The 26418-nt window shown below is 39.7% G+C and overlaps 3 protein-coding genes across 7 annotated transcripts; 1 reads left to right on the top strand and 2 right to left on the bottom strand.

Moving 5' to 3' along the window:
• Positions 1 to 520: 520 nt before the first annotated feature.
• LOC146613022 (acyl-coenzyme A thioesterase 5-like) lies at positions 521 to 23622 on the top strand. Of its 5 annotated transcripts, XM_085379096.1 has the most exons (7): positions 521 to 729; positions 3394 to 3519; positions 3587 to 3730; positions 4343 to 4488; positions 21616 to 22115; positions 22233 to 22435; positions 22514 to 23622. In XM_085379096.1, the coding sequence occupies exons 5-7, from the start codon at positions 21659 to 21661 to the stop codon at positions 23120 to 23122; spliced, it is 1269 nt and encodes a 422-aa protein (XP_085235222.1). In that variant the 5' UTR covers positions 521 to 729; positions 3394 to 3519; positions 3587 to 3730; positions 4343 to 4488; positions 21616 to 21658; the 3' UTR covers positions 23123 to 23622. The 5 variants fall into 5 exon arrangements, with proteins under 5 accessions (XP_085235222.1, XP_085235223.1, XP_085235225.1 ...); XM_085379097.1 differs by lacking the exon at positions 3394 to 3519; XM_085379099.1 differs by lacking the exons at positions 521 to 729; positions 3394 to 3519; positions 3587 to 3730; positions 4343 to 4488 and adding an exon at positions 17275 to 18182.
• On the bottom strand, positions 2979 to 10938 carry LOC146613024 (acyl-coenzyme A thioesterase 2, mitochondrial-like). Its single transcript, XM_085379101.1, has 4 exons — positions 10775 to 10938; positions 6132 to 6587; positions 5573 to 5760; positions 2979 to 3927 (listed from the first exon to the last, which is right to left on the bottom strand). Exons 2-4 carry the CDS (start codon positions 6580 to 6582, stop codon positions 3319 to 3321), a joined length of 1248 nt encoding a protein of 415 aa, XP_085235227.1. The 5' UTR covers positions 6583 to 6587; positions 10775 to 10938; the 3' UTR covers positions 2979 to 3318.
• Positions 14709 to 16472, bottom strand: LOC146613023 (general transcription factor II-I repeat domain-containing protein 2A-like). Its single transcript, XM_085377723.1, has 3 exons — positions 15522 to 16472; positions 14994 to 15155; positions 14709 to 14912 (listed from the first exon to the last, which is right to left on the bottom strand). The coding sequence occupies exons 1-3, from the start codon at positions 16470 to 16472 to the stop codon at positions 14709 to 14711; spliced, it is 1317 nt and encodes a 438-aa protein (XP_085233849.1).
• Positions 23623 to 26418: the final 2796 nt, after the last annotated feature.

Genomic DNA, 26418 nt, shown 5'->3' with positions numbered 1-26418 from the left:
TTGAGAGGACATCTTTTCTGAAAAAGAGAAAAAGATTGGACTTTATGAATGTAAGATAAAAAGTCCCCTTACACAATACTTTTTCTAAGAAGATTCAGAGACAGATTGATTCATATTACATATTGTTTTATGTTTTCAGACAAACAGAGAGACAGATAAAGACTGAAGGGTGCCATTGCTACCATGCAGTGTTTAAAATAATCCACTGTCCCAGTTTGTGCTCAGTGTGCATGAAATGCTTTACACCAAACTCCACTCAAAAAATTTGCCAATTTAAATATGTATCATTAGCAAGCAAGCAACCACACTATAAGTGCCCACTGTTAATTCAACAAGCTGTTAATATTAGATCCATTTCAGACAGTGGCAGTAATATTTTACACTGGGCAGCAAATCAGCACAGCAGGATCTTTCAGAGTGAGACAGAAACTCTGTGTCCTATTTTTTGTTAATTTTTAATAGCTCTTGCACAGCCACTGTTAATGTGATACCTTTGCACCAGATACCCTCCCATGCACCCATCAGTAAAGACTTCTTTTCTAAAGTATGAAGTACTCAGATACACCTTTCCGTACTCCTTACAGGACAATAAACCACTGATAAAAATTTCTGTAGTTAAAAAGGGATATTTGACATGAGAACACTCAACCGTTGGAGGTTATGTGAGGCCTGGAAGGTGGGACTGCTGGAAAATTAAAACGTTACGGCTTGAGTTCCACAAAGCTCAAGGTAAATAAAATACCTTTACAAATTTCTTCCATATTCTTAAAAAATTCTGATAATTTCTTTAATATCTTTTAAAAATTCTGATTGTAGCAGCCAAAAAGGAAATCACAAGGTATTGGCTCTTTCCCGGGCCGCTCAGGATATCAGAGTAGAAAAATATTGTGAATAAGATTTATGTGATGGAATCTACAGTTTACAGTTTCAGTACGACTTAAGTGTGCTTTTGTCAAATTATAGAGCAGATTTATTAAGCTCCCTGCGACCCTGGAAAGGATAAGCAGAAGCGAATGGATGGATGGATTTATCAAGCTTCTGCCGCCAGACTTTCCTGAAGTCTCTTCGGTTTAGAAATTTAGATTAAAATACTCTTAGAACTGCATATCTCTAAAAGTAAAATACAAAAAGAAACCCCCAAAACACTTTTGATGAGTTTGGAAAAACAACAGAACTACAGCTGGATATTTGAATTATTTTAAATTATAATACCAAGAAAATCACAACTAAATTAAAGGCTTGAGCAATGTGTGATGTGGTTAACTGTTGTTGTGGAAGTTTTCCATTTAAATAAAGCCTGCAGACGAGCGGTGAGCGGTAGCTAACAGTCTTTAATCAAAACACACAAAGAACAGACAACCAGGCTTGGTGGAGAGCCTACATGACCGTGGGGCAGGTCAGCAGAGTCTCCCCTGAGTCTAACATGGCTCTCAGTTAAATACCTTCTCCAGGAACAAAAGGCAGTACACAGCTGTTTCACACCTTAACCTCCTAGGACCTGGCGTCCACATATGTGGACTTCCCATTTTGGGTTATTTAGACTAAAATACTCAATTTTGCTCTACAAGGGCCTGATATCCACTGATGAGGACATTATACTGCTACTGTTCTATCAAAATTTTAAACGAATATCCTTATATGTGGCTCTGATTTTTCATAAAAACAAAAATAAGGTAAAAAAAAATCTGGTAATTCTTTGTTTTTACATTCATTGGGCCCCAATATGCCCAAATATCAAAGAGAAATTAAAAATACATGCTGTGGAAGAGTTCGGGTCTTACGAGGTTAAGGTTCACACTCCCTTGCTACCTACCAGAGTCCTCAAAGAGACAAAAGTTTCTTCCTGTGGAGCTGTCTGCTTCCCCCAACTTCCTTACTACACCCCCACCATTTGTCTTATAGTATGAGTGTGAAACATGTTAAAATCCAGTGGCACCAAGGCATTATACAATAAAATAATGTGATTAATACATAAGTAAAAGAAATTCCTATACACTGTCAACTGTGATTGGTGTGTGCGAGTGTATTATGCTCAAGGAGCTTTTAACTGCACAAATGAGCAGATTTGTGAAGTTTAGCTTCAAAATGTGTTTTTATATGTTCATTATGATTTTGAAATATGCACTTGTAAATAGCTTTCTGTATGTTTACATTTCTGTGTGTTTGTGTGGAGCAGGGATTTGTGAGCACTCAAAATTCACACAGTGCACACATTTGTAAAATCTTTTTTTTTAGATCATTTTGAGATGTATTATTTCCATAAAATATGCAACAGCCCAAAGAGAGTTTTACATGCATGTTTTTTTCTTAAAACCAAAACTCACTGAAGAAAATGAGTCACTAGTCCGTGCTGTTTCTTGATGTACCCGTGATCTTGTGGACTTATGACGGACTTGAGTCGCAGACCAAATATGGTTCAATACAAAATATGCTCAAAGCAAGTGAATACCTTATTTCTAGTGACGACTTGTGTGGACTTAGTACCTTACTTACTACCTTAAAATACGAGTAAACCATTAAACAGGAGTAGCTACATTGTCTCACCTTGTTTTGTTTTTTCTTCTCACATAATAACAAACTGCTTCCACCTAAAGTTAAGAAATTAATCTGTGGGTTGGACCATATCAATAAAGCCATTTTTAGTTTCCCATTTACACATTATATATATTTGAATATTTTTAATATGTTATGTTTCATGGGTCATCTTTTTAATTTGCTGGTCTCTCAGAAAGGAAACTGTGTAAATTAAACTTTAAACTGAAGTCTATTTGTCAGCTCATTATTCTTTGTTGCGTTTTTTTTTAGGCTTTAATAGTTTTAACACAATTGTTTTTTGTTGTTGTTTTTAATTACAACATAAAGATCAATTTACAAAAGATAAGTACAGTAATGTGGGATCAAATAACAAAATCAGCGTTACGCAAAAATTAAAAACATGTATCTACACTCATCATATAATGTTTTTGGCACTGTGATGATGGAACAAATAGCCAAAACAAATAAAAAGTAATTTCAATGAAACATTAAGAAAGGCTGACTGGAAATAAACCATAGCTGACTGTGGAGTCCAGGATAAGCAGACAGAAGATCAAGTGACAATCCCAAAAAATTATAAAGAAAAATGAAAAAAGAAACATGTGTACAGGGCTCAGGAGATACAGGAGGGGAAGACATGTGCGAATCATAATTTCACCTAAAATTTCAAACTGTCATATTAACAACTATTATATTAATTATAAAATGTGATTTTCATACAGTCAATTTGCTGTCATGATTTATGTTTCTGTAACTCAAGCTTTCTAATCATCCTGTTTGAATCTATAACTTGGCTTTAGTCTGTGCTGCATCACAACTCAGGTGAGTTTTGAAGAAATCCTGGATCTTCTTCCACAGGTGGATCTCAGCTGCTATGTGGGCCTTGGGCTCACCTCCCCACAGCACTCGTTTGCCTACACCTGCATTGAAGCTGGAGGGGCAGTGGGGTGCATAAGGTGGCTCCAACATGTGTCCAGCTCCAGGGTAAAAAACAGTCTCAAAGTTCTCCTTCCCATGATGCTTAAGTCTCACTACCATTTCATCCATGTAGGCTTCGCTGTCCCAGTTGAGGTCGTCTCCTACAACCGCAAAAAGAAAATGGCTCTTGGCTCGTTCAATGGGGATCAAGCTGCCCTTATTCTTCTCTGCCAGGGGATCTTCAAGAGCATCCTTTATGATGATTGCACCTGACTCGGTGGGAATAAACTTGCTTTCGTCAAACAGTATTGATGACAGGATCTGCCGTTTCTTGTAGTAGAGAGGCGTGACCACATTGGCGTTACAGGCATTCATGCACACTATGGCCTCGACACCTGGCACAAAAGCAGCGAGTGCCAGTCCGATATTTGCTCCCTTGCATCTTGACATTATGCCAACTCCTTTACTGCCCACCTGTGAAATAACACAGAAATTAAAAGGCGATGCAAATCTATAAAACATTTGGAGCGCAGGGCTGACTCTACCTGTCATTATTTTCATTTTTGTGGACTACATATGCATATTACCATTACTAAATAAATAAACACATTCATATATGCACAGTGAAGCTATCATGATCCGGGTGAGTGGCTGGAAACTTCTACCAGGGTCTTGAGTCTCCTTGGTATCTGGCCCTGGGCAGGGCCGTCATATCTCCAACAGCTTCACTCACCTGGAGCTGAGTTGAGGCAATCAGGCTAAAGAGATTTAAGCCTTACACTGATATTCCCTCTCCAACAGTTTGTCAACTACTTCATGTTGGTAGCTGGCTCTAATGCTCCATGTTATTTGCCAAGTGCTTTTCTTACCTTGTTCTCTTGTGCCCTAGCTTTTCCCGGAACCTCCAAAACCCTTACCCCCAAATTAAGCTAATCTCTTGAACCTCGGATAACCCAGCTCTTCTCTGGAAATCTCTCCGTGCTTCACCTGCCTGCCCTCCTGCCATCACACTCCTTCGGAACCTACGGAACTCAGGTCAGCCATCTCACACCGTCTAACTCACGCCCCCTCTCCCTCCAAGCATCTTTCACTCCACCTGCAAGTAAGCAAGACATATAGCCATGCTCACCTTTTCTAGTACTCCCCTTTTACCACAGTTCTAACTCCACGCTCCTCAGTGTGATCGCTCTATGTACCAAGCCATGCTACAGTTACCCCTTCAAGCCCAATTTCCCCCACTTGGCCCCATGACCACGTTATCACGCTACGCAGAGCCGCTGTTACATTCTACAGTCTATTCCTCTTTTGGCAAATCTCTCAAGCTCCTCCAGATTTTATTGGCTTCTAGCATGGACCTTGGTTCACTTCACACTGCAAATTTTTGTTTGTTCTCGTGATTGTCCTTTTTGAGACTACAATTCTAGATTCTAGTGTCTTGGCAGTAGTACTGGGGTCTTTAGACACATCTATCACTAGTTTTCTTTCTAGAGTGTTTGAAATCTTTTGCTTCCTACCCTGCCAAGCTTGTTCTGTACTGTGTGACTCTCTTGGCTGAATTTCTTAACTTTGCATATTGAAACTTGGAAATGCTGTGATAACTTTGTATATCTATTTCTTGCTTAGAGATCTTCAACATTTCTTATTCTATAAAATTATAAAAGGATTTCTTCTGTTTTTGGGGTGATGCGTTCTCAAGTGACAGCTCAAACATTGCACAGCAGTGGCTTCTACTATCAATAAAAAGGTCAATTTTTCAGGGGGCTGATAATGTTGATCTTGAAAATTATTATATGTTAGAAATTATTATGTTATTGTGTGATAATAGAAACAATTCATGTTTTCTCAAGAAGATTTGTGCGATTACAAAAAATATGTCGTAAAGCTGAGGCTTTATGCTCTCTGAAATTTATTCAATTATCTGAATGAATGTAAATGAGAGTATTTCTGAAACTCCACTTAAGCTAATTAAGATCCCCATTAGCTACAGGAATACAGCAGATATTCCACCTGGGATCTACAAATTTACTCTCCTCTCTGAGAATGCACAGAGTATAGAAACATAAACTTTCCTTCAGTATGAAACATCTTTCTGCTGTCTGTGCGCACTAGAGCAACTCACCTTTGGTTGCTGTTTTAAGAAATTCATTGCTTCTTCAAAGTGGTCCAGATGTGTCTCTGTGATATTGTCACCCTTCTTATTGTACACCGCCACTGAGAGAACCACAAAGCCTTTGTTAGCCAGTAGACTGGGTCTTGCCTCAGATACTGAGGTGGGCAAATCCAACACAGCAGGAAAAGGACCTTTTCCTGGAAGAAAGAAAAAAGATTCTAATCAGCAGCAAGTCATATTTTAAATTTTATTCTTAATTTCTCTGGAAGCCAGTGAAGGGACGCAAGAATAGGTGTAATATGTGACAGTCAGCTATTTTTTGTTAGCAGTCTTTCAAACAAAGGTCTTGCTGCATTCTGTACTAACTGGACATGAGTTGTGGAGGACTGAGAAACGCACCTGAAATGTGAACTACAGTAAGCAAGGTGGGAGAAAATTAAAATTTGAACTAGAAGTTTCAGATGACTGAATGACAGTTAAAGTTTAATTTCAACAATGTTGATTTAAAAGCTGGTTAATGTTAAATGAACTAAAATGAACATAGAAACCTAGGAACCACCTCCAGTACCTGGAGGAGTGAAAAGGACTCCACGGATGTTCCCTTCATTGACGGGAACCCTGGTGACCCCATCTCTCATCAGAAGCCTCTCATTCATCATCTCTGCCAGTAATCTGCCCTCCTCCTCATGCACAGAAAACTTCACCACCTGGGGGTTTATGGCATTTGTCTTTAGATATATTTTGTGCATGGTATGTGGCCTCATGGAACACAGCAGACCCATGGGTTCTACTCCAACGTAGCTCCCACCTAGCGAGGGGTCTCTTTTCAGGTCGACCTCCCCACTGCCATCAGCCCTGTAGGTGGCCGAGGAGCTGAACACCACTCCCTTGTCATCAGTTAATTTGGCTCTCATGTTGACAACCTGCCTTGGCCTCAGCCCGGCCACCTTCACCTGAATGGGCTCATCAAACATACATTTGATGCTTGGCAGCAGCTTCAGTCTCACTTGAGAGGACATCTTTTCTGAAAAAGAGAAAAAGATTGGACTTTATGAATGTAAGATAAAAAGTCCCCTTACACAATACTTTTTGTAAGAAATTTCAGAGACAGATCGATCCATATTACATTACATTATGTTTATTAATTACACCAACAACCCACTGTCCCAGTTTGGTCTCTGAGTGCAGGAAACCCAAATCCAAACTCCACTCAAAAAATGTGCCAGTTTAAATATGTATCATTAGCAAGCAACCACATTACAAGTGCCCACTGTACTCTCTGTCAATAATGTTAATACTAGATCCATTTCAGACAGTGGCAGTAATATTTTACACTGGGCAGCAAATCAGCACAGCAGGATCTTCCAGAGCGAGACAGAAACTCTGACTATTTTTTGTTAATATTTAACAGCTCTTGCACAGCCACTGTTAGTGTGATACCTTTGCACCAGATACCCTCCCATGCACCCATCAGTAAAGACTTCTTTCTAGTTAAGTAAATGGTTTGCATGGATTTCCATTAAAGGTTTTTTTTATGTTCAGTACAATTATTCAGTCACTCGTTGCACTTCAGGCAGTTTTGATTCCCGTTTTCATGATCACACAGCCACTTCAAAAGGTAAACACCAACTTCAAAGTGATATTTCTCTTCCATTGTTTACAATTAAACTTTTAAAAACAAAAAATTTGAATAGATGTTGATTAGGACAAAAGGTCCCAAATCCATGCCATCAATGCATAGTCACAATTAATTAAAAGTTAATAAGACTTGCAAGGTGGTAACACAAGCTGACTGGAAATAACAGAGGCACAAAGAGTCCAGGATAATCAGGAAAAAGTGATCCAGTGATACAGTCCTGCCTGGCAGGATGATGTGTTCACAGAATTTGATATATATTCTGTCATGCAATCAGTTAAACCAGGGATAGGCAACTCCAGGCCTCGAGTGCCAGTGTCCTGCAGGGTTTAGATCTCACCCTGGGTCTCGCACCTGAATCAAATGATTAGTTCATTACCAGTCTTCTGGAGAATGTCAAGACACGTTTAGGAGATAATTTAGCAATTTGAATGAGCTAAAACCTGCAGGACACCGGCACTTGAGGCCTGGAGTTGCCTACCCCTGGGTTAAACTGTTATTGATTTCTCAATGTTGTTCACAAATTACATTCTCTATACCCTCAAAGCAGTCCTGCAGCTTTGAGGGTATTCACAAGACCGCCTTGTGAATATGGGTCTTTTAACAAGAGGAATATATCTCCACGTTGGGTGAGTGTTGAGTAATTACATATGAGAGCATGAGGGTGGGAATGGATGTTTGTATCTGGTCGGGTATCAGACGCCACCTCTCTGGGGGCATCTCGGGCCCTCCAAGGTATGGAGGCCTATCTCCCCCCACCACTTCCCCTGCCAGTGACAGACGCCCTCAGACATCGGTGCGTTGGTGGTTCTTTGTGTCCGGGGATGGGCGCCCAGGTACACACCGACTCACTCCTTGGTGGCTGCTTGTCGGGGCCTGGAGCCTGGGGCTCGCTCGGACCACTTCGGGGGTGGGGTGCCCTCAGCCTCTCGGCCTGGGGCTCGGTCACTCAGGCACAGCTGGCTGCCAGCGGAGCTCACGGGCACGTCACTGCAACCCCCCCTGGCTTCTGCTCCGCGGCTGCTGAGTGACCCCTCATCTGGGACTCTCGTCAGCTCTTTCTGGGATAGTGGCGCGGCTGCCCCTCTGTTGGTCTTCCTTGGTCTCTTGTGTTCTGGGGGCCTCTGGATGTTTGGAGTTTTGATCTCCTCCATACCTGCTTCATGCCCTGGTGGATGGGGCTGTGGCTCCCCACACCCTCTAGCACAGCGGTCCCCAATCCCCGGACCGGTACCGGTCCGTGAGTCGTTTGGTACCGGGCCGCGAGAGTTGAGGCTCAGGTGTGAAATGTATGGTTTTCAGGGTTTTTATCGTTTTTCAGCGTTATTTTGTTATCGTTTTTATCGTTTTTATCGTTAACTCGGTTTTCCTGGGTCTTTTCACATGTGTTATGAATAAATCTTCTTTTTTTCGGTACCGGTACTAGTTTTATTATGTTGTATTTATCCGCAACACCTTAAAGGTCCGTGAAAATGTTTTTGGGCATAAACCGGTTCGTGGGGCAAAAAAGGTTGGGGACCGCTGCTCTAGCAGATCATTACATGAAGGAACCTTTTAAAAACAAGCGCGTTCATGCTTACAGGTGTACACACGGGTGCTCACACACACAAACTACACCCTTTTTGGCTCCTACCTCAAAGCACACTGTGCGCTGTCGATCTTACGTGCTGCACAATAATGTTTAATATTTAGTATTTACCGTTATATTCCCATAGATCATCGTGATGTTGTTTATTCTATTGCTCTCGTTTTCTTCTGCTTGTTTTCTTTTTTCATTCCCAACAGGTGAAATTAAAAAAAAGTATCTACTGTTATCTATTGTTAGCTAGTTTATTGTGAGGGTGTTGTTTTTAGATTAGATTAGATTAGATTAGATTAGATAGAACTTTATTAATCCCTCGGGTGGGTTCCTCTGGGAAATTCGATTTCCAAAAAAGCACAGCACCGACAGAAGTTACAGAGTTACAGAATATTATATATATACACACACACACACACACACACACACACACACACACACACACACACACATATATAAATACAGAGACAATATAAATAAAATATACGAAGGGGATAAATAGAATAAATAGGAATAAAAAATAAAAATACAAGTGAATTGCACATTTCAAGTATTGAGGTCTATTGCACTGTTGACTATTTACAAAAGTATTGCACAAAAGGTATTGTACAGTGAGGTGAAGAGGCACTACAGCTTAGTTGTTCCCCCCTCCTTTGTCCTCCTGTTTCCCCTCCCTCTCCCCTCCAGAGAGGAGTTAAACAGTTTGATGGCGTGTGGGACAAAGGAGTTTTTAAGTCTGTTAGTTCTTGTCTTGGGGAGAAGCAACCTGTCACTGAACAGACTCTTCTGGTTGTTAATGGCCGTGTGCAGAGGATGCCTGGCATTGTCCATAATGTCCATCAGTTTCTTTAATGTCCTTTTCTCTGCCACTGTCACCAGAGTGTCCAGCTTCATGCCGACCACAGAGCTAGCCCTCCTGATCAGTTTCTCCAGCCTGGATGAGCCTGGATTTCTCCAGCCTGGATTTATTATGTTGCTCTTTGTTTTTTTTTCTTCCCCCCTTTCTCACCATCTCTTCTCCCCTCTATTTTTCTTTCTTTCTCACCCTCTCTTTCTTTCACCCTGTCCTATCCCCCAGTCATGTCTGTCCCATCTTTAAAAAATGAAAATAAAATAAATACATAATTATAATAAAGGTCAGTTAAATGGACCAATATGGCAAAGCCACGATGATCCACTTGGTAAAGTAAATCCACTTGGCATCTTTCTTGGCCTTCAGACAACAATTCTGATGGCTAAAAATCCAAACGGGACAGGCAAAAATAAATAAAATAAAATAAAATAATATATATATATATATATATATATATATATATATATATATATATATATATATACACACACACACACACACACACACACACACACACACACACACACACACACATATTTATATATAGTCATATATTTATAGTGGCTAACCTGTTAGAACTGCATGTCTTTAAAAGTGAAAGAAAAAAAATGAAACAAACGAAAAAAACAAACACAGAAGCTCAGAAAAACAATAGAACTAGAGCTAAAAAAAAATTTAATTAACACAACTGAATTAAAGGCTTGAGCAATGTGTGACATGGTTGACTGTAAATAAATATATATTTTTATAAAAAAGACTACACACACACACACACACACACACACACACACACACATAAAATAGAATAAAATAAAATAAAATATGCGCTCAATGCTCAGTGACATTTTTAACAAGAGAAATGGGAGATTTGTGATGTTCAAATTTTTAATTACGTTTGAATTACGTAAATTATCACTGTACTGTAACATGTACAGTACTTGCAAAATAGTTTTCCATATGTTTACATTGCTGTGTATCTATGTGGACTGGAGCACGGATTTGTGAGCACTCAAAATTAACTCAGTCCGCACATTTGTATATCGTAGATTATTTTCAACCTTTCGAGACAAATGTATCTCCATATATGTGCAACAGCCGAGAGTTTTACAAGGATGTTTTTTTTTTCTTAAAACCAAAACTCACCGAAGCGAATGAGTCTGGTGGTTGGTTTTGTTTCTCGAAGTACCCGTGATCACGCGGACTTAAGACAGACTTGAGTCGCAGCCCAAATATGTTTTAAATTCAAAATACGCTCAAAGTACGCTTCTGGTGACGACTTGTTTGGACTTCGCCTTAGCCAAGTATCCCAGAATGCATTTCAAACGAAATTCAGAACTGGAAGTAAAGTTCTGAAAAAGCACTGTTTCTAGTGCATAAAATAGTGCGACGATTTCGGCGAGAATGTAGCAACATTAAATATCCGGCCAAATTATCAAAATATTACCTATTTGCAAAAGTTAAGCACAAGATATATAATTTTTTAGGATATATTATATATATATATAATGGGTGACGTTTGCTTTTCTGCAGTGGTTTATTCTTGAGAAAATCGGTTTTGCAGAGTTTAAAGTCAGCCTGCAAAAAGTGTCTGATTTTATTTCACTTTAATGTGTTGACATCGGTGTTTTTACCCACCACAGTCAAGCCAGCCGCCGCTTGTTAACCGCTTAAACGTTCGTGCGCTTCTACACTGAGTTTTAGGGTAGTATGTAACATGTCGATCTGTTCCTGGATATCCTGAAAGCCGATGTCAAATCAGCTCCAGAAATGATCATATTATATTTCAGCTGTTTTCAAAACAAACGGTCTGTAGGTAAGTTTGTAGATTATTTTAGAATGCAGAAAACAGGTCATTTTAACATCTGACCTGATTGTTTTTGTTGAGTTAGCAGCATGATCCTTGAATACATGTACAAGAGTAACATAATATTTTTTAATATTATAGTTCATACAGCACACACATGTTACTGAAAGGTTACAAGTCTGTTGATTGTTCAGTCATTGACTAATCAGTCACCACACTGAAGTTCTTAACAACTGATTTGTTAAGAAGTCAGTCCACCGTTTGCTCCAGTCTTTCCAGAGTGCTTCACACTGATGGTCCCTTTAAAGTCGAGCATTGTGCAAGAATGAACTTTGCATGCCCTGGACTTTCAAACTATAGTCGGGTTCCTGATAAGTGGATACAAACAACTCAAAACGGTGAACTGTAATTGTCGCTTAACAGTAAAACTGGGTTGCAGTGTTTGTGAATGCAGCTTTATTGAAACTGTAAATGATGTCTGACAGAGGGCGCTCGAATAGAAGGTGTGAGAAGTTATTATAGAATATTACTGCTTACCTGTACTAAAAGAATGGAGCCGGTATATTTCGCTCTCAGATTGCTGCTTTACTTGAGGTTCATAGGATATTTAAAAGTAGAAAGCAACACTGGTTGGTGATGGAGATTGTTGGTCAGACCTAGAAACTGTATGTGTGTTACAGAGCTTTTTCTGGCTTTTCTTTTATTCTTGCAGAGGATGTTGTGCTTATTTTACCACTAGTTGACCTTTTAATGGTGGAAGGCTTACCAGCCACATTTGAAACACTGTCCTCTGGATTAACACCATCATCAACACCAATATTTTAAATGCAAATGTTCGCAACCAGATAACCATTCACTCACTTCATAAATAAACTCATCATAACACATTGTTTTTGCTTTAAACCATGTTTCATGCTTTTCATTTTCATCATCTGGTAACACACAGATCAAAGAACCATGAATAGTTCTTGCTTCATTACACAAAGCAACAGAATCATTAGTTGAGGCTTGAACCATATAGATATAGATACTATTATCTATATCTAGTGATGTACTTACAATATAGATATTATTTTCATATACTCTCTTGTAGATGATTAGCTTTATTTAATTTAGCTTTTCTATCACATTGCAGTCTGTCCAGTTTCTCTGCAAGTGCTTTAGCAGTTATTTTCTGCGGGTCGCTTGGCTCGATAGTTCAAACGTTTGAATTTGGATATGGTAAGGATTTGTAGAAGAACAGAATGTGCCTTTGGTTTTCGGTTAAACATTTGCAACTCTGGTATAGATAAATGTGATATATTAACCTTGACACACTCCAATCCTTGCTATCCAGAAAGACTGTGTGGAAGAAAAAAATACAAATGAAAATTTCCCTTTAACGTTTTGTTTTAATGTTCAGTTTCATGCAGTTTGGTAATTTTAATTTCTCTTACCAAAACCATGATAATTTCATTTTCTATTCTAGATTTTCTAGTGCTGTCAGCGTTAGTCTCGTTAAAATCACGTTAACGCCATAACCGCATTAACTCGGCAAATCTCCGTTAGCGAGTTAATGCGGGTCGCCCGCTGCATGGGGCTGTATGGCGTCAACGCGTTACCGCAGTTAGCTCGGCCCAATAGATTTCATCTCATGATCTTACGTGATGTTACTAAATTACCAAGCCTTAAACTTGTAAATTCTAGATGGATGGATTTAAATTAAAGGTTTTTTATGTTTAATACAATTATTCCCTGGATTAGACAGTTTAATTCTTCTTTCTAGCTGTTTCAAAGCATGAACAACTACTTAAATGTTCAAGTTTCCACTTCATGTTAACGCTTAAATATTGTTTTACTCTCATTAAACCTAAATACATTCCTATAGAATGACAAGATCAGGAGAGATGACCGAAACCAAGGACATGAATGTACAGACAAAAGGAATCAAAAAAGGAATCCCCTCTCTCATGATACGTGAACAAGACCCTGAGATACATAAACTCTTTCACCTGGGTCAGCAACTCATCCCTAACTCGGAGTGGGCGCTCCACTTTTTTCCAGCTGAGGAACATGGCCTCAGACTTGGGGGTGCTGATTCTCATAAAAATCCTCCCTAGGGGTCCTCCCACCAAAGACTGCCTCAGTGCCCAGACTCATATACCTCATCCCCAGACTCTATTTCCTCTACAGAAGAAGTGTTAGTGTGATTGAGGAGGTCCTTGACGTATAAACTGACAACGGTCTCTAGTCTTGTCAGCCGAGGATCTTTATGGTCATGGTCGGCCTCCAGATCTGCTCCGTCTTTCTTTGCCAGCCTCCTGGTCAGCCCTCTTAACTGCTGTGTCTCTGCCGCTAGCCTCCTGAACTCTCACTTCTTTGTTTTGGATTTTTTTTTTCTTAAATATGGTCCTTCTTTCCCTGTCAGTACTCTTACTGGAGCATTTTGGGTCACCTGAAGGTGTTTCAGGGAATTTTTACGACAGCCTGATAATAATGAATTACAGTAGTTCTGCCTAGAAGTAATAATGCATAAACTAGTTTTTCAACATCACTCTTAAACAGGATGTTTCTAATTTGAGAGATTTTGCGCAAATGAAAGAAAGCAGTCCTACATATTTGTAGTCAGAAGAGAGTCAGACACACGAAAAAAGCTCTAGTCAGAAATGCATAAGAACAGGGGTCTCAAACTCAATTTAGCTGGGGGCCGCTGGAGGCAGAGTCTGGGTGAGGCTGGGCCGCATTAGGTTTTCCACAAGAAAGGCATGGTTAAAAAATTCCAATCTTCGCAAATCTCTTTATTTTTTTTTTAACACAAAATATGAAAAATAAATAAGCAAATTAAGAATTAATAAGAAAATTAATCAATCTGTAATACAGATTGATATAGACTCAATACTTGAAATGTGCAATTCACTTGTATTTTTATTTTTATTCCTATTTATTCTATTTATCCCCTTCGTATATTTTATTTATATTGTCTCTGTATTTATATATATGTGTGTGTGTATAACTCTGTAACTTCTGTCGGTGCTGTGCTTTTTTGGAAATCGAATTTCCCAGAGGAGCCCACCCGAGGGATTAATAAAGTTCTATCTTATCTTATCTCTCTTATCTTACATAAATAAAACAATAATAAGATATTTTTAGTCAGTGAACTTGTGTTTTTTTCAGTCTTCTATATCTGCTGTATTTAGATTGAAATGTCTGTATTAACAGTTCTATAACCTTCTTCTGAACATGAATGGAACACTGTAGAAAATGAACTGTTCTTCTGAACATGGCTTCTCTTGCCTACTCCTTGCTGCTAGAGACCTGGCAGGGTTTCCTCTCGCATAGCCGAGCCAGATTTGGCCTGAGGGAGGAAGCAGTTGCGACCCTCAGTATGTCTTGAAGATGATCATCCGTAAGTCTGGACCTGTACTTGGACTTATTGAAGTTCAAAGTGGAGAAGAGCTTTTCGCACAAGTATGTGCTACCAAAAAGGCACATGGTCCGCTTGAACATTCGGGAAAGCCGAGGGAAACTAGGGCTCAATTCTCTCAAAAATTGTTCAAGCTTTTCTGCTTTTCCACTCACCTCCCTGAACTTCGCTTTGAGTTCAGAGTTGCACTGCAGCTCAATGAGCTCCATTTGAAGCACAGAAGGGGCATCTTGCACATCAAAGGAGAAGAGGTCCGCAAAAATTTGAAAGGTGGCTCTGTGTGTCTTGAAGTCAGCAAATCTGTGATCAAATTCCTCCTGTAGCCTCAAAATGACATCAACATACTTGTCAGCACTGAATGGTGTGCCTGCATCCACGAGTGCCTTGCATGCTGGGAAATGGCAAAGGTTTGTCTGAGAGAGCTGAGCTTTCCAGAGCGCAAGTTTTGTGGAGAATGCTCTCACGTTGTCATAGGCAGCACTGACAAGTTGCCCCTGGCCTTGTAACTTCTTGTTCAGTACATTAAGCTCATGTGTTATATCAACAAGAAAAGCTAAGTCCATGAGCAATTTGGGATCAGTTAGCACAGGAACACTTACTCCATCCTTCTCCATGAAGGCTTTCACTTCTGTTCTCAACTCAAAAAATCTCTTTAATACATTTCCCCTGCTGAGCCAACATACCTCAGTGAAGTAGAGCACATCCCCATATTCTGACTCCATTTCCTCTAAAAAAGCATGGAACCTTCGGTGCTTTAAGCCCCTGGATCTGATTTGGTTGATGCATTTCACAACAATAGACATCACATTGTCAAACTTCAGGCATTTGCTGCAAAGGACCTGCTGATGGATAATGCAGTGCAGAGCAATGGCCTCCTCCACGCCTTCCTCTTCCAGTTTTTTTTGAACAAGTGCCACCAGTCCATTTTTCCTACCTGTCATTGATGGCGCTCCATCTGTTGTTATTCCAACAAACCTCTTCCATGGCAAACCAACATTCTCAATGGCATCACACAGCTTGTGAAATATCTCCTGAGTGGTGGTCTGGCCATGCATTGGAATTACTGTGAGCAGCTTCTCCATCGCTTCAAAACTGTCATCAACACCACGGACATACATTGCGAGCTGGGCAGTGTCGGTGATGTCTGTTGTGTCATCAAGAGCGACTGAGTATACACTGAAACATTTGGCTTTCTCACACAGTTGGTCGTAAATGTCACTTGACAGGTCAGAAATGCGATCTGCTACGGTGTTGGCAGAAAGGCTGATGTTGCTAAACTGACCTTTCTTTTCCGGACAGACTATATTTGCAGCCTGCAATATGGACTTTTTGACAAATTCACCTTCTGTGAATGGCTTCCCTGCTTTAGCAATCATCTCACTAACCACGTAGCTAGCTTCGACTGCTGCATTATTCTCTTTGGTTGCTTTCTTGAAGAAATCTTGCTGCCTCAGTAGATCTGTTTTAAGACTGGCAACCCGGTTCGCTCTCTCATCTCCCTGGTATTTTGCATACACCTCAGCATGTCTAGTTGTGTAATGACGTTTCAAATTGTATTCCTTGTGCACCGCAACTTTCTCTGTGCAAATAAGACACGTCGGGGTGCCCCTGTGCTCAACAAAGAAATATTGCATTTCCTATAAAAATAGATCATTATTTTTTTCTAGGTGGGTTGAGAAATGGATTGTTTTAGTGAATTAGCTGTTTAATCCTAATGGGCAGCTTATGTCCTATTCAGAATTCTTAAACACCTATAAATTTCCAGCCACACCCAAAGAATATGCCATATTATTTGATGCAATACCTACGGGTATTATAATGCTTTTTAAAGGTATTCAACCTTGCATATCATCTGTTTCTCTCCCCAACCCTTTAGATTCACACATAGGAAGAATCTGTCTAAAAAACCATAGTAAAAGTAATAAGAATATTCGTGCTTTGTTCCAGACAGAATCTCTAACTATTCCACATGTGGTCTCTTACTGGAATTTCTTTGTCAGTGACATTAACTGGAAAAGAGTATGGACAATTCCTAACAAGTATCTGGTAACGAATAAAGTGAAGGAAGTCTCATTTAAAATACTGCATAAATTTTATCCTGCTAATTATATGACAAAGTTCAAAAGGGACATAAATGTGAACTGTGGATTTTGTGGAAGCCATCCTGAGACTGTGCAACACCTCTTCTGTTCATACACTAGAACATTTTGGAAAGACTTCAGTAGATTCATTGCTGGACATCTCTATAAAGACTTTACTGTGAAATGGGAAAACGTTGTATTTTGTTTCTTTCGAAGGCAAAAAAGAAGAAGATGTTTACTTTATAATAAACTTGTTAGTTATCTTAGCAAAATTTTATTTTCACAAATGCAAATACATTAACAAAAAGCCTAATTTTAAACATTACTATAATGATGTTTTATGTTACATAAAATTGATTCGTGGATCACTTGACAAAAAGGCTATGAAAACTATTACTATTTGTAGTAATTACAAATTATTTGAATTACACCCCCTGGCATATGTTAATTTTGTTCTGGTTGTATACATGTTCTGTATATTGTTTCTTAATAAAGTTTAATAAATAATAATAATGTCGGATTGAAGTTTCAATCAAGCATTTAGCCGACGGACGGAGAACGTCTCAACGCATAGAGAACGTCATTTCCCCCTTCTTCTTCTTGCAACCGTAGCACGGCGATCGGAAGATAAAAAGCCGGTAGCAGTCTCCTTTGTTTTTACGCTCGATGTTCATGTCTTTCACGATGACACGAACACCGTGGCATTTGCAGATGGTAGAAAGTACAGGGAGCGCAAAAAAGGCGACTGCTCACGGACTGTTATCCGCCGGGCTGTTGTTACAGGAGAAAGAAGCGGAAATGACACCGTGACATATAACAAATAACATCACCTGTTTCTGATGTTAGTTGTTTTGACTGCTTTTACATTATATTGAAATATATGTAATGTTCATGTATGCTGCAATGCAAACGGAGTGATGCAAATAAAAAACATCGACCGACAAATTACGGTGCGACTCTATAATTAGTCCGGGTTACCGGGGACTGTTATTGCCGATGAACAGGTGTCGTGCAGACTAAATTGGGCTGCATTGAGTTCATTACTTTTCTTTTATCCCGCCGCCTACGCATCACTTTGAGAGTTAATATGAGCTCTCTCTCTGTGAAAAAATAACTAAAAATCCCACTGACGTGTGTATAAATCTATATACGTATAATGTCCCGCTGGTCAGCAACTTAAAAAAAACAACTTTTTTTGAAGTGTTGTGAACGCAGCGCGCTGGGGCGAATGTCCGCGTTTGCCCAAAGGAGGAAGCCAGCCAGGTACAGAAAAGAAAGAAACACTCCATACGTCATACATTAAAATACATTATCAAACTCGCGGGTCGCACTAACATTAAATTTTCATATTAAGGTGGGGGCCAAAAACTATCGTCCTGCGGGCCGCGAGTTTGAGACCCCTGGCATAGAGGATTGCACTGTTGTTAAGCGTTGTTTTGGGTGTTCTGCGTGTACACGAATAGCTTTTCATGATGTACTTTCTGGATAGCAGGAATGGTATCTGGAGCAAAGTTCACATAGCAACATTGGCTCCATTAGAGTTAACCTCTAAGTAAAATGGGACGTGCTTGCCACACTGGCAAATACTATTATACTCATTTAGTACAGGTCAAATATTACAGGTCTGCCACTGACTGAAACTGTATTTAAGTTGACATTAAATCCAAAAGGTTAAATTCAAAAGAGAGATTATTAAAAAAACATATCCAGCAGCTCTGCATTTGTTTGCAACTCAGGTTCTTATTCCAAAGGGATCAGTGGTAACTTTTTGTTTTGGTAAGCACTCCAGTCTGTCATGGCTCTCTGCACAAATGTCTTTACAAAGCTTTTCCTAACGGCTTCCTGTTGAAGCCGTTAAATCCAAAAGTCTAGGTGTATTGTTTGGGGAGTGTCTGTGTTTGATAAAACCAGTTTGATCCAGGTGAATTATGGATGAGATGACTTTCTCAATTCTGATTGTTACTGCCTTGGTTATAATTTTCATATCTGTATTAATTAGTGAGAGTGATCAATAACTACATGTGACAGTGGGATCCCTGCAAGGTTTAAGAAGAACTGTGATAGCAGCTGTGTTTAAATCACAGGGAATAATACCAGTTTGTTTTATTCCTTGGATACATTTTAAATATATTGGGCTGAGCATATCCCAGAAAAGCTTATAGAACTCAGCCGGGAAGCCATCCAGCCCTGGCACTATATTGTTTGGTATAAGAAATATTACATGGTTAATTCTTTTTCTGTTAATGGAGCTTCTAGCTCTTATCTGTACATCTGTCAAATGTAGTACATTTATATTATTAATATTAAACTTACTCCTTCAGTTTATAAATATGCTTACGATCCCCAGCCAAAATATCCCTAAATTTTTCTTAACCACTTATCCAATTCACTTAACACTTACCCAATAATTAAGGGGGCTGGAGCCTATCCTGTCCGACATTTAGAGAGAGGCAGGGTACACCCCAGAAAAGCTGCCAGTCAATATTTAATTAGACAAAATAATTCCTGATATTAAAGCACAAAAAGACACAGAATCACATCTACAACCAATTTAGAGCACCATCTATCCCAAACTTCATGTTGCTTCGCTGTGGGAGGAAGATAGAGTACCTGGAGAGCACCTGTTGGAGGTTATTACTAGGTGAAATGAATATATATGTTGGGGAAAGGACATGGCCACTACCAGTAGTCCTGTGGGGGTGGTCTTTTATCTGTGATCTATTATTGAGTGTTTGTTGTGTGATCCTGGACCAGTTCTTGACCTTACCCCCTTTGTCCCAGGGCCTGTTTTATAAAAATATATATATATATATAAAAATATTATAACTGACCATAAAACTCAACAAAGCTAGTCACCTCAAAGTAACTTTGGCAAGAAGACGAATTAAACAGGAAGCCGGGAACAAAACCTGACATACTGGTAACTACCTCCAACAAATCCAACATGTTCTATTGAATATGTTACTAAGTAGTAAGGTGGTCATCTCTTAATACCAGAAAAGCTGCAATTTTCAAATCACTATGTGCTTTGATGATTACATAAATGTGGAAATGAGGAACAGTTTCAGACAGATGCAGCATGAGGGGAGGAGTCAAACAAAAACTTAAGGTGTGTTGAAGAAAACCTGCCAGCCATTTAGGTAGGTTGTTTTTTTTTAATCCTGGTAACTTGGTAAGCTAGCCCTCTATGTATAACACAAAACATGGAATTTCCCTCATCTCACGATTAACAAATTCCGCATCTTTTCTTAACGTGGTTTCTGGAAAAAGCCCTGGACTCTCCAACAACTTTTTGTTTATTTTCTGGCAAGCTTCTGTTAATGCTTCTTGTAAGTACTTCTAAAATTTTCTTCTATTTCTGGTTCTGCCCTTAAATCCTGATGTTGGATACTGTGTTATAATCTTATTGTAGTCATATTGTAGTCTCATTGTAGTCAATGTGCGATTTCCCAGGCTTTTCAGCATTTATTAAACAAAAGGTTGTTATTACGGCGACCGTGGCTCAGGGGGTTGGGAAGCGTATCTGTGGTGTTGGCCAGAGGGGCCAACACCAGTAGGCGGCCTCGCTTCTGTCAGTCTGCCCCAGGGCAGCTGTGGCTGGCTACAACCGTAGCTTGCCTCCACCAGTGAGAATGCGAGAGTGAATGAATAGTGGCATTGGGTGCCTTGAAAAGCGCTACATAAATCCAATCCATCATTATTATTATTATCTTCAAGCAGTTTCCTTTTTTCTACATAAAAAAACACATACTGAAATTTCTAAGGTACTGTAGACAATGAAAAACATTGAATTTTTTGTTTAACTGTTCAGTTTTAATTTAGTTGTTTTTCTATTACTTAATTACTTTGATGTAGTATGATTGCAGATAAAGCTTTAAAACTTAAGAAAATACAATTAAAAGTCTGAATTTTGTGCACGCATTCACATTTTCCAAAGCCATGCAGTGGAGAGGAAGAGAGAGAGGGGAAGGGGGGTTGGGGGGCTATAATCGGTACCGAGCAGCTCTGCGTTTGTTTGCAGTTCAGGCTCTTATTGTGAAGGGATTAGTGATAACTTCCTGTTTTGATAAGCGCTCGAGTTTGTCGTGGCTCTCTGCACACTTTTTGCTCGTTTGCCAGTAGTGGTGGGAGATTTCGTGAGTGTATGCCTCCACATTTGGAGGGTTAAGCGTCAGGTAAAGCTTTTGTTTTCAGGCTTAAGTCGTATGTATAATGCTTAAATGTACTAGTTAGTGAAGCCAAAGTCTTTACGAAGCTTTTCTTGTACTCTGTCTTCCCTTGATCCTCGACAAAAGTCTAGGTGGTGAGGCTTCAGGCTTTTACAGAAATGTAAAAATATTTCCTGCTCTTTTACCCTTGGTGGGGGGAAGAAAAGATTTTTAGCTAGCGCTAATGCTTCTGTAGTTCTGTTACTGCAGGTCTGAGAGGGTTAGGGAAGTAGGAAGGAAGGCATCAAAATAAAAGCGCACAGGACCCTTGAAACTTGACAGTTCTGTTGAGCCAAACAAAGCTGGAAGACGTATATCACATCGTCGTTTACATCCACTTTGGATGCTAGAGTTGGAGTGAAATACAATAGGACTCTTTAACTTTACCACAAGGCCAGTGTGTACTCTAAAAGGCTAAAGTTCACAGCACCTCTTAGAGTAATAAAAATAACGTGTGCAGTAGCACTATTTTGTTTATTTTTCTATAGGGCAAAGTCTAAACGTGTAACTTAAAGGAAAGTTGCTGAAGACATGGCTTCCCAAGTCAGGCTGAGGCTGCTCCCGAGTGCCAGGTGTCTGTTTGATGAGCCTATTCAGGTGAAGGTGGCCGGGCTGAGGTCGAGGCAGGTGGTCTCCCTGAGAGCCAGCTCAACCGACGACAAGGGAACTGTGTTCAGCTCTGCGGCCACCTACAGAGCCAATGGCAACGGGGAGATTGACTTGAAGAGAGACCCCTCACTCAGTGGGAGCTACGTTGGGGTTGAACCGATGGGTCTGCTTTGGTCAATGACACCGGACTCTTTGCATAAAAGACTTCAGAAGATAAATGCCCTTAATCCATCCATGGTAAAGTTCTCAGTGCACGAGGAGGCAGGTGAGGGCCGGATTCTGGCAGAGGCGACTAATGAGAGGATTCTAATGGGAGATGGGGTCATTCGGGTCCCCATCAAAGAGGGGAACATTCGAGGAGTCCTGTTTACTCCTCCAGGTTTGTCAGCATCATTTAGGAAAAAAAGTACATACTTGAAAATGTCCTAGTTACAGTTACTCATAATTTTAGCTCCATACAAAAATATGCTTGCTTTGCATGTATGTTTCATTCCAGGCAGGGGTCCCTTCCCAGCTGTGTTAGATTTGTACACTTTTGGTGGAGGTCTGTCAGAGAAAAGAGCCTCTCTGTTGGCCAGCAGAGGATTTTTGGTTCTGACTGTTGCCCTGTATGGCCACGATGACCTGCCTAAAAACATTAAGGAGATCCACCTGGATTATTTGGAAGAAGCTGTCGAGTTTCTAAAAAAACTAACTAAGGTGAGTTAATTTATTCTGGAAGACTCATAGTTGTTGAAGACAACTTTGATGGCTGTTCATTGACATGTTTTTCCACAGGGTTCCAGTAAAAAAGTTGGTGTAATATCCCTTTCCAAAAGTGGAGATCTTGCCTTATCAGTTGCTTCTTACCTACCAGATGTTGAGGCCACAGTGTGGATCAATGGCTGCTCTGCCAATGTAGCTTTGCCTCTCTACTATAAGAAAAGACAAATACATTCTGCATTAATGTTTGATTTAAAGAAAGTGATTCCCACTGAGTCAGGGGCCTTCAACACCAAATACGTTTTAAACAATCCTCTGGCGGAGGAGAACAAGGGCAGCCTGATTCCCATTGAACGAGCCAAAGGACATTTCCTCTTTGTGGCCTCTGAGGATGACCTTAACTGGGACAGCAAGGCTTACGTGGATGAGATGGTGGAGAGACTGAAGCGTCACGGGAAGGAGAAGTTTGAGAGTGTGTCATACCCTGGAGCTGGACACTACTTAGAGCCACCTTATGGACCCTACTGCCCTTCCAGCTTCCATGGGGTTTTAGGCAAGCCAGTCTTGTGGGGAGGTGAGCCCAAGTCCCACGCAGCAGCTGAGGTCCACATGTGGAAGAAGATCCAAGATTTCCTCAGAAATCATCTGAGCTCTGATGCTGCACAGAATAGGGCCAAGTTATAGTTTCAAACTAGACAATGAATAACAAAAATTAAAGTCACGACTGCCATAAAACTGTGATAATCATGTCTGACCTGTTAAATGTGTTGATTAATGATTCACTATTTTAAACATTTAAAGTCTGTAATTTATCACAACAGGTAGAACGGGATCCTCCTTACCCTCAAGGTATAGCTATAATTTTGTGTTAATACTCCATAGTGTCATGTAAATGCTTGTAAGTTTTCTGTTTTCATCATTAAAGTTGGTAAAATTTGAAAAAGGTTTATTTGTATAAAACTTAAAAAGCGTATCCTGAATTCTTGACACGATGTAGATTCAGTCCTTCTGTCACACTGAGGTACTTTGATGTTGCGAGACGATCCAGTTGTCACAGGGTGATGTTGCTGCAGACTTTGTCTCATGTCTATTAAAATATCTATTAAAATTAAAGTTACTTTTGCTGCTGGACACTCTAAAGTCAACTTATTAATTCATCAAAACCAAAAAGACAAGACGTATTGACTGCCGTTTAACTCTAGAATAAATGTTCTTAAGTGTTGATTTCTGATGTATTATTTAATGTAATGAAAGATTGTGATTTATCATAAACTGGCATCTGTGGCTCACAAATTACCTTGAGGCATACTGACACATCCCATCTTCACACAGCAAACTAGACAGACTGGTGCCTATTACCTTACAAGCTAATGTTAACTGAATTTTGTTTTTCCTTAAAATTGTTGTTGCAACTGTTACAATAGACGTGTATTCAAAGGCAACGAATTTGGTCTTGTGTTTGTTGTTCATGGTTTCTCAATGAACTCCCAAACCAGTGGAACACGCCTGTGTCTCTCTTAGTCCTTGTTCTACCAGACGACCCTCCAGAAAAGGAAGTTCTGCTAATAGGGGATTGTGAACTTGGTGTTTCCTCTTTAATATTACGCAGTCTTTGCCTCCCATTATAAGATAGTTTGGGATGAACTATTGTGAAATGGTACTATATGAATGAAACAAGTGAGCCTGTCAGTCTTCACTACTGCCACAAGATGGCAGTATAAGCCTCTAAATAAACAGTCGTGCTCTGGCTAGTGCTCCCACACAGAAAGAAACAGAATCACATCTACAACGAATTTAGAGCATCATCTATCCCAACCTGCATGGTGCTGGACTGTGGGAGGAAGACCGAGTGTTGGAGATTACTGTTAAGTGAACAGAGTTTTGGGCAACATTACACTAAAGTCTTGAAAAAATATAATAACTCACCATAAAACTCAACCAAACTAATCACCTCAAAGCAACTTTGGCAGAGCGGAAGAGGAATTTAAACAAGAAATGGGAAGCGGGGAACAAAACCTGACGTACTAGTAACTACCTCAACCTCATTTTTCACCTCTGAGATGGGAGATAACATGCTTGCTACAGTGCAGGGAGTTCATGAAGACTGCAGAACCTTCATCTGCCTGTTTGATTTATTAAGCAGCATTGTTGAAAAGCTCCTTCTCTATCTCTCCTGTTCTTTGTGTTTCTGTATCTGACTGCTCCCTTTCTGTCATTTCAGCTCAGTGGAGCTCACGTCAGCTTCTGGCCTTTGAAAGGCATTATACCTGCACTAAGGGATGTATGTTCTGTGGGAACTTGAGATTGACTTTATGCTTCTGTGTTTATGAGTAAATGATGATTAATTCATTTGTGTATAGCCATTCAAATTTAAACTGCATGCAGATACCAGCAGATACCAGAACTGTAACTGAGATGTTAAAAGTATTTCACAAGTACAAGGTATAAAACATACAGGCTTTAGAGACAAGCAGAATAGGTGATCAGAGAAGTTAAGGCTGGGTTCTGAACACTATCCAATGTCCACTTGACATTAACTTGCTGTTGTTAAAGGTGAGCTGTTTGTTGTGGCCCATTGTGGAGCCAAAACAGACAGGAGGCAGGTCATGATGCTCCAAAAGACTTTATCAGGGGTGAAGTTTTCAGGACTCCGTGAAACCTCACTGAATACTAGAGTTAACTCAAAACAACCCATAAAAACTGCTGGGGTTGAATTCTTTGCTGAATAATTGTATTGTTTTGGTGCTATTTAAAGAAGATTTAATCAAACTAAATGGAACTAAATAACATAAGATTTGAAGAGGTTAATCCTACTCTAGTCCAACATTTGTACTTTTGTTTATGTCACATTAAAAAACATTGAATTTGGAAAACATTTCCATTTCTGCAAAATCAGTTACACCTAAAAAATCTCACTGAATTAATTGAAGGTGATTTAAAGGATCTGGAGCAAGCTGGGGTATTTTACCTGGATATTAATACCCCTGGTTTTTGGCCTCTAACAATAACTTTTTGGGATTTTCCCTGTTTTTTTTCCCTCTCACTCACTCTCTCTCAGTCCTTCTGTCCCTTTCATTCTTCTGTGACGCTTCCTTGTGGGTCCACCTGTGGATGGAGTTTCCTTTTCCTGTAGTTTCTCTCTCATCATCTAATCGCTTGTGGTATTTAATGAAGGACTGGAGCTGCTGCTCTCCCTTGGATTGTTGTTAACATCATGTTGGTAATTTGTGACGCTGAGAATTCAGTGAATAGTTTAAAAGATCGGCTTATAAAGTTCAAAGTTTCATTGACACAAACAAGCTTTCGGTCAGATTAGCAGCTGATTTCTTTCTTCAAGAAGTCCCCCGTACAGTAACAATTACAAATAATACTGTCTGTTTCAGGTGTTCACCTTTTTCTTCCAACTGATTAAAAAACAGTAAGAACGAGAATGGTTTTGGGCCAAGCTGCTGATCTGGTGAACCTTACAAGCCTGCCATGTCTGCACTGTGTATTATTAGGCCATGTTCATGTAGTCTGCACCGTGTAATTATCTCAGCAGGCTGCTGACAAGAGGAGCCAAGATCTCTGTCCCATGTGGTGCAGATGTATTTATTTTTAAGACTGTGTTGTATCTTTAGGACTTTAGTAACAAAGGACAGAGACAAAGACTGTTTTAAAGTCAGTTGAAGAAAACTTGAAAGCCAAAATTCTTCTTAGACTATTCTTACACTTTGCTCAATAATGCATCACATGATATCGGCTCCCCTTTCTTCACTATTTCATGCTGCTAGCTGCAAGCTTCTTTTTATTTATTTAGTCCATCTGGAAGCCATAATGAGATATTATCCAGTGTTTGAACCGTTTCAAAGTGTTGATTGCACTTTAAAAGCACATTTACTGGGTTTACAATAATGAAATCACTCAAATTTTTTGAGAAAGAGCTACAAATTTGAACCTAGAGGAAATGTGTGAAATAATTTGAAAGGTCCACTCTGTTT

The sequence above is a fragment of the Diplotaxodon limnothrissa genome, linkage group LG18, assembly GCF_057381915.1.
Source record: "Diplotaxodon limnothrissa isolate DT_005_m linkage group LG18, D_limnothrissa_male_GT1.1, whole genome shotgun sequence".
NCBI classification, from domain to species: Eukaryota; Metazoa; Chordata; class Actinopteri; order Cichliformes; family Cichlidae; genus Diplotaxodon; species Diplotaxodon limnothrissa.
The sequence above is the reverse complement of the archived record's forward strand: the minus strand, read 5'-3'. Positions and strand labels throughout refer to the sequence as shown.